Source organism: Olea europaea, unplaced genomic scaffold, assembly GCF_002742605.1.
Source record: "Olea europaea var. sylvestris unplaced genomic scaffold, O_europaea_v1 scaffold1616, whole genome shotgun sequence".
In the NCBI taxonomy this organism is placed as follows: Eukaryota; Viridiplantae; Streptophyta; class Magnoliopsida; order Lamiales; family Oleaceae; genus Olea; species Olea europaea.
In genome coordinates, this window is record NW_019233796.1 from 101,382 (window position 1) to 110,252 (window position 8,871).

Consider the following 8,871-nt stretch of genomic DNA (forward strand, 5'->3'; position numbering starts at 1 on the left):
ACTCCCCCCCCCCCCCCCCCCCCCCGGGGCACCCCAACCCAACTTTTGTCTTTGTATTAGTTTGTCTGTATCTTTATCATCTTGCATTCTTTGACTATATATATATATACCTTTATAGTACATCTGCGACTGCTATATGCGGGTGTATTGAATTCGTTTAAACTCGATGAACATATCAAAAAATGTTAGGCGTATTATATAACTATTTTGAAGATATTTAAATGATTTCTGTTGGCTGATGTGATATATTCTTGACAAATCTGTATCTAGTTTAATAGTTTTGTTCACTTCAGTCCATTTCTGTACAAAGTAATGGATGTATTATGTGTCAACAATGATATCCTGCTGATGACATGATTTCCAGAGTATCGGATAATGATGTTTAGGGCCAGTGAGATAATTAACCTTTTTCCCAACTTAAAATCTTATTTTTTACCCAGTGAAGCAAGTTACTTCCAGTCAAGTGTTGTAGAAATGCAAAAACAAAATTTGGGGGTAAATATTCAAATTTGTTTTTGGAGAATGATGCAGCAAACCTGTTTGAGATTGTTTGAGAATGCCAATGTTTTCCAGTCATAATTTGATCCTTCTCTATTTTACTAAGGCTTTGTTTGTCTTCCTTTCTTCCATATTTTACTACATTATTTTTTCTACAGTACTCATTTTCAACCACGTTCTTTATTAAAATAACATACGCATAAATCAAAAACTTTTCTTTATTTTTTAACCACACATTTCAACATCAATCACTATTACACAATACATTATACACAAATAATGGGGCACAAACAAGCACTAATAATTGAACAAGAATGATTGCTGCATTCTTTAGTGCTTGTATTGAAGAAACTTTGATAGGAACTCACTTCTATTGCTTCTCTGCTTTCTCTTAATTCTGAATTTGTTCGATTTCAGGTGATACTAAAAGAAAGTTCCTCACCACAAGACATGCTTAAGTCATTATTTCAAGTCAATTATCTGTATTGGTTGGAGAGAAATGCTGGAATTATATCAGGTAGCATTCGTCACGACTGCAAACCAGGAGGAAAGCTGCAAATATCTTTAGAATATGTTCTACGGGAATTTAACCATGTTAAAAACGATGGCAAAGTTGCAGGTTGGGTTGTTGATGGTCTCATTGCGAGGCCTTTACCTAATAGAGTTTCCATAGGTAATGAAGCAGCATCTCCTCCTGCTCTACGTTGATTTCTTAGATGATGCTTGATCAGTGGCAGTTTTTGAGCATGAGCATGGAATTTCTTTCACAATGGTCTGATCACTTGAATTCCTCGTATTGTTGCTGAATCAAATGTGCAGAAGACGATACACTATAAAAGCTAGTCAATCCAGGTTCTCAATGAGATGCTGAATATTGAATTTAATCTTCTGGCGTACAAAATAGACTTGTACCAAGGAGAAATGATATGACAGAAACTTGAGTTAGGTGGTTGCCGGGTGCTAATGGCTGTTGCTAATGTGAATAGATTACGTACTTTTAGGACACTGAAGCTAGAGAAACGATATAGTGGAAATTTTGCAGTATACGAAATAGCTGCTTTGCCTCTAAATTTAACATTCTCTAGGCATTCGTTCTGTTAATTTTAGTACAATGATTTTTGAGAGAAATTACTGTATACCCTTTGATAGACTGGCAGCTTGTAATTTAGGGAGGGAAATGTTAATGTTTGATTGCTTATTTCCCTTTGCAAATTGTCAGCAGATTATTCAGTTTTTCTTGCATTGCAGCAGATTGTTGATATTCTTGTTGGTATTTTTATACAAATTACAATGTTGTGCCCGTGTTTCCAGAAAAGCTAAAATTTGGTTCATTATACTCTTGAACTGCATAGAAAACACGCACTCTATGTTCAGGAATGCTCTATAGAACGGTGACAAAGATGGTGCGACGTCATGTTTCATGCTATGTTGAGTTTTCATGCAGGCAAGAAGCGGTCGATCTGAATCTTAAATGGAGTGCATTTTCCTTTTACGGTATAATGTTGCTTCATGAAAACATTGTGCCTTTTCTGCTTGGAACCTTTGACAAATGTCACCTGCTTTGAGCTTACTTGTCACCTGGAATTTTTTATCAAGCAACATTATTTTTCGATTTATGCTCGTCACCCTTTGCATAAATGTCATGTTAATCTTGATTCGTGTGTGTCATCTTTGTGTAAGGATCATGTTAATCTTACACGGAAAGAACAAAGTATTTCGGATAAAACATAAAACCTCTATCTTTCGTTTACAGAACAGAAAAAAAATTAAAAAAAATTAAAAAAAAAACGGGCAGGAAAAGTTATTAAATAAAGATTACCGACTTCTAGTCACCATTTGACAAGAAGATCATCGTAAATGTACGATTATAAGTAGTAATAATAAATACAAATCTGATTATGAAAACTTGTACAGTTTTTTGAGGTCACTTTCTGGCACGAAGAGTCCGTGAAATCCATAAGGCACCCTTCTGGGGAGCCTAACATTCGCGACAATTTCAAGGTCGGGGGACTTGGCACTCATAACCAAGAATCTAGATTCTCCAGTTTTCTCGTTGTGCACGTAGGTCACTAAGTAACCGTCATCCTCCTCGGCTTCTGGATTATTGGGCTCCCTTGACACAAAGAATGGTTCGCCACCACAGCAACCCTCGCCATATAGTCGGCTAGCCACCGTGCAGTTGCTTCTGTGGTTCGAATCGAGTAGTGATAGTTCTAGCTTCACCACCCCTCTTATTCTAGGCATTGGAGCTGTCACTGCTGCGTAGACATACCTGTATATCAAGGAAATGAACATTAATGTCTGCTTATTCGTTCGTTGTGATGTTTATTTATGTATTTTTAGCTTATTCTATAAAATGACTATTGATAATATGAAAAAATAAAATACCGTTTATTTTTAATACTTTACATTATATACATGTAAGATAATGAAATAAATGCCCCTCATGGGATGATCGAGTTAGTGGAGTAAGTAAGCGCGGTGCTGTTTATCTGGCTGGCCTAGTTTGCAGGCTATTGCGTCAGCCCGAGAATTTACTCAGTGCGCACCAAAAGAATAAGAGCTGCGGATTCCCCTTCATTAATATAATAAAAAAAAAAATTTAAAAATGATAATGAAATAAATAGTAAGCAAGCGATTTCATGAAGTTGCCTATTGCTACTTAGCCGATACCAAAAATCTGAAGTACGTTTTCATGAGAGTCACGTGACAATTCAACGAAATTTGGATGCTTCACTTACTATGCTATCAAATGTAATGGGATGACCAACTTGTTCATTTTTAAAGGTTAAAGAACACACAATATACCTGTTCTTCTTTCCAATATAAGCTGGATTGATCACTCCAAAATCAAGACTTCTGGTTGAAACAGGTTTCCTCAATACCTTCTTTTCCGTTACTTTGATTTCAACTTTTTCCAGTGATAAATGGATCAAGTCCATGCGATCCAGTGCATGCTCAACAGACAATACATTAGAAGCCACAATGACTATTTCTTCCCCATCATCTTTTTCCCATGCATTAACTGCATGTAGCATGTTGAATCCGGGCACTTCAACCCAAAACATGTCTGTTTCATCCTTTGTATATCGAGGGATTATCCCGAGCCTCGGTATTTTAGCTGGATCGACTCCAACTGGTGATCTTCCTCTGAAGATATCCATAGGGCGAATCACAATTTGTATATCAGGAAATACGGCATAGTTTTTAGTGACAGCAAAATCATGGATAAATGATGAATGTGTTAAGGAGTGGATAGGGATGTCCTCTCGTTTTATTCCTTCGTTGTTGACTCGGAAATAGGTTAAGAACGGAGGGAATATATCGTACCCAGAAGCAAAGGCTTCACCGGTGTTTGGATCAATTTTGGGATGTGCTGTCATGTTCAAGAATGGCTTACTGTAAAAGGCATGGCGGCCTAGACTGATTATATCGCCATTTGGTGTTAACTCTAGCGCATAGGGAAGATCGGATTCACCTAGCGCAAAGAGGTATCCTCCAAAGAAAGTTACACTTGTGTTTGCTAAGCCAAAGCCATTGATCAAAGGACTGAACTGTCCAGCCAGTACTCTAGCTATTGTTAGCCCCCCAACGCACCATGGAAGCGGGGAAGCCGTTGAAGGATGAGAAGACACTAGGGAAAACCGGGGAACCATTATCGTGCTCGACTATGTATTTATATGTCTTCACATAGCGACTACACAACGTCGCTTTGCCTTGAGAGATTCTAATCAAGTGAAGCATCCCATCTCCATCGAAGAGATGGTAAGGGCCACAAGGGACGAATTGAGGGTTGGGGCCATTGCGTATGTATGCTCCGTCTAGGCAACTTGGGAGGGCACCTTCCACCACCTCGCATGGAGTTGGTGGAAGCTCGTCCACCGGTGCAAAGTTTCCCGAGAGAACTGTAAGTATTATGCCCTAGGTCCAATCAACTTTGGACATAAATACTTTTATATATAATTAATGCAATTAAATGACAGATCTATTATTTAATTAATAGACAATTAAATAAATAATAGAGTCCGTAGATTCAAATATTTGTAATTTGTTAATCACAAGGAGTTGTGATTGTGAGATACAAATTACATCTGATTGAATCTTAAATCATTCGTGGTCGTAAGTAATAACGAGATACAAATATCGTTATTACGGATAGACCATCACGTGTGGCATTTCTTACTTGTGAAGTAAGTAGCTGATCTCACAAGCTAAAGTGTGGTGACACTTAAATGAACACGTGGATGTTTTTCTTATAGAACAAAACATTGGAGACCCGTCAAGAGATTCCACATGGATAACTATCTGAGTGTTAGTGGTTAATCTCTAACGTTCGGTAGTGGAATTGGTCCTTTGACTTGAGGTCGTCATAGTACCTTATATGAGGACAGTCATACTTTGACGGTGTTGGATGTTGCTCTGAAAAGGGCCGCTAATACGACATCGTTCGGGTACGTCAAGAATCGTATGAAGGTTGTGATTGATCAATAAAGGATTCGTCACTCTTAGATAGTAGGAGATTATGATCTACGTTTCATTCAATTAAGTCAATGATCAAATCCTTGGCCGAGGTGTACTCATAAGTCGAAAAGGAGTTTTCGATTTATATTGACTTAATAGTGGAATGAAAGATATGATCAATGATCGAGATTGACACAATTCCATATCTCGTAATTGATCGGATCATATTGACGAAGGGATTATGGTTTCACGGTAACCGAACGAATTTGGTTTTGTCATACCACGTGACATTTCCCGTCACATGTATTGCCCTGGCACATTGCTAGATGTCAATCAGGGACGGCGAATATGAATTGACGATAAATTAAAAGGGGTGTTTTAATTTATCAATTTTGATTAAATTAAAATAATATTTCACGTCGTTAGACATCGTGGTCGGGAACCTAATGGGTCACACACAAAAGAGAATTGGAAGATTGCAAATTGCCAATTGGTTAATTTAACAATCGTTAGATAAATTAATTAATTGGATTTGTTATTTATATTTTTGAATTAATTAATTTGATTAATTAATTTACGGACCGGGTTTAATTAATTGGATTAATTAATTATTGGACCGGACCGGGCCGAGCCGTTTGGGTTTATATAAATACATAATTAGGGTTTGAGGTCCATAAGGTTTTCATTATTCTTGCTGGCACAAGAGAAAACCCTAGAGGCTGCAATCATATTCTCTGTGTGGATCACCGTTGGAGGCTGGACAATTGGATAGCTGTGGTGGCGAATCAAGATTGTGGAACGAAAAGAAAAGCAAAAGGATTGCAGATCTAAAAAAGGTACAACCTTATCACAATTTCTATCTAAACACAAAGGCGATTCTTGGTGGGAATCGAAAATTATTTTAAATTCCGCTGTGCATGTATAAGTAGTTCCCAACAAGAACTTGTTTTGGATCGAGGGAGGGTCGAAGAGGCAAGTCGAGGAAAGCGGATATGAAAACATCGAAAGACTTGAAGATGTTTGCAAGTAATGATGGCTTTGTTTTCTTATCTACTTGTTCTTGATTTGAGAGTTTTTTCGGGTCACGCTTTTGGGTTAGTTCTACCAACTTGTGCAATGTTGTTCTTGCAGAGGAAGTGTTTACGGAGTCTGCGGTGATTGATGTTTCATGTTTTTCTTCAATTCTAACGGATGAAACTTTGAGTTTAGCTTTTCTTGGCGGTGAAGAAGAATTGGCATTTAAATATAGAGGAAATTTTGGAAGGAAAGAAGAAGAAGGTGTATCCATAGCAGTGTTTAATTTTTGGCACCAAATTCTGAAGGACTGAAGTATTGTGTGAGAAATGAAGAGAGACAGCAGATTTAAATAAGGCATGCTTGTGGAAGATGGCCTAATGTGGATGATTTATGTACCCGCCCTACCCCTAGCACACCCCAACCCACCCCCACCTGCACGCAGATAGACCCAACTGATTTGAGTCTTACAGGAGGATGGCAAAATGCTGGCAGGGAATTCTCGCCCTTCAAGGTGGGGACTGAGACAATGAAGGGAACATCGTCACGAAATTGATGTTCATTGTACTATGTGCCAAACATTCTATTGGTAAGATACGAGGCATTGATAAGATTCAATGTATCAATGCTTAGTGAGAGACTGAGAGTGACATGGATAACCAGATGCAGATTTTGGTATAGGTTTTATGTCATTTTTAGGTCCATGCCGCCCATATTTACTTCGTTTTTCTCAGTTGGAATCATTTTCTAATTAAAAGTTTATCTAATGATATCTTGTGTTGTATGCTTGTTAATGTATATATCTAGTAGATAAAGGATACCCCCGACTCATATCCTTCAAAGAGACATTCTATTTGGATTTTTTTGGTAACAAAAGTATATTCTTCCGTCACCAACTAGTCTCGAATTCTGTTGGTGGCAGAATTTATTCACAGAAATTTCTCGTCGATTTTTTTTTTCTTTTTTTTTTTTTGTGAGTAAAGTTATGGATGGAAACTTGTGTCCATTGAAGAGTTACGATGGAATTGTCGAAGGGTAATGACCATCGATGCTCACTGATGGACCGACACATCGAGAGTTACTAGTAAAGTATCACATTTAAGCATAATACTAGAAAGACTATTTTTGAGCCTTATTTTTGAAAATTCCTTGCAAAGTAGGTCCACCCTCATGTTCAGGTGATGCTGTCCATCCAAGAGGGGCTCGACTATTTCAAGTGTACCGAGGAGATATTAATGTAGTCGAGCTCCCTAAGCTAAAGTAGGCTTGGGCTTGCTAGCAAGAAGTGATCATGGCTCATTCCAGTTGACATTCTCACATATAAAGCCCTGAGCACATAATGCTCTCATTTCAAAGATAGACACAATGTGGTATCGTATTAAAAAAATTGGAAGAGAGTGAACAAACTTCAATGCCTTAATACAACATAATAATTGAAATTCTTACATAAATTTGAGGTCAGTGCAATAACATTTATGAGAAAAACATTAGGGAAATGTTCAAAATAATTGAGAATCTCCATATTAAGGTCAAAAGGACCTGAGAAAATGCGTCCCATCTGGTCAGGGGTCTAGCTGAGAGACGATTCTTTAGTAATAAGTGGTTCAGATGTCCGATCAGCATGAGGAAGAATTCCCATGGCAGTTTGTTTTTCTCTATGAGATGCCCATGTAACCAAATAAAACCCAGCAATAATAATAACTCCTCCCAAAATGCTGTTCACAAGGATAAGTGGATAAAGGGATCAAGAAATATCAAAATATCAAATGACAAGGACATGTTTGGTAGGCATTATTGACGATATAAATAAGCAAGATTTTAGTTCTTTTAATACTGAATTATTGATTGAACATACAAGAGAAGGCTTGCACAGCATAGGTGCATGGCAACATTGCATAAATTGAAGATATTAGCACTAAAAGCAAAAATGCATAGGAAATTTTAGTGTGTAACCTCCCAAATAAATGTGGCTTCCAAGGAAAATTTGTGATAGCAACGCCGAGAAAACAGGTTGAAGTAGCATATACAAGGAAACCAAGGCAGGGCCTAGAATCTTATCTGACCAAGTAATAGCACAGAGCAGATGTTACAACTCACTGTAAAAGGGAAAAAATTAAAAATATAAAAATAAGCAGCGTACTCTTAAGCAATTCACTTAATTGAATGCAAGGGAAGTAAATATCAAGTCTTTAATGGTTTAAAGTCCAGCTCCCCACTCCTTCAGAAAATCAAGTAGTTTTTGTTTCAGAAAACTAGCAAAAGGTTTTTATAATAAACTCTCTTGGTTTTCTAGTGACAATGTGAGAACAAAACAGAAAGTTTAAGTAACTTACAGCATAGCAAACTGCAAAAGCCTCAGATCGAGTCAAATTCCAGTTAGTTGACTCATTAGTCATAAGGAATGCAGTAAACACCATGAATACAATGGCAAAGAAGTATGAATATGCTGTCACTGATATGCTTGTAGGACACTGGGATATCAGCGGTGCCCGAAACATTATTAAGAAGGAAGGTAAATGGTCTAGAAGAAAAACTCAATCTAGCTGTTATATCATGAAAATATTCAAATAAACAAAAAGGAAGTGGCAGACCTATAAAGTTTTGAGGAAAAGGAGAATTGGGCATCTTTCCGGTAAACTCAAGTACACTGCTAAAATCACATCCATTAAAAACAATAGAGAATCCTTGGAAAAAGGAAATTTGGTGAACAAAATAGGCCAACCAATAAATCCAAGATTCCGCTAGAAGTCACCATCTATTAAAAATAAGAAACCACAGAGTGAATGTAAACCTTCAAGCATAAAATCTCTCCCCTAAACTGAAATGGAAGAAGCTTGTTGAATTTCAACTCAAAATAACAAGCCAACTAAACATGCTTGATGCGTTTAAATATGTAAA

At 37.3% G+C, this 8,871-nt stretch overlaps 1 protein-coding gene and 2 pseudogenes across 1 annotated transcript in view; 1 reads left to right on the forward strand and 2 right to left on the reverse strand.

Moving 5' to 3' along the window:
* The window catches only part of LOC111377164 (protein root UVB sensitive 1, chloroplastic), a 5,157-nt gene extending 3,412 nt beyond the window's left edge, over positions 1–1,745 (forward strand). Inside the window, exon 7 of the mRNA XM_023000219.1 lies at positions 916–1,745. Coding sequence (XP_022855987.1) covers positions 916–1,206 — 291 coding nt within the window. The 3' untranslated portion in view covers positions 1,207–1,745. The remainder of the gene's footprint in view (positions 1–915) is intronic.
* Positions 1,746–2,375: 630 nt separating this feature from the next.
* On the reverse strand, positions 2,376–7,495 carry LOC111377160 (annotated as a pseudogene).
* A 48-nt stretch (positions 7,496–7,543) lies between these two features.
* Positions 7,544–8,871, reverse strand: part of LOC111377161 — a 7,294-nt pseudogene continuing 5,966 nt past the window's right edge.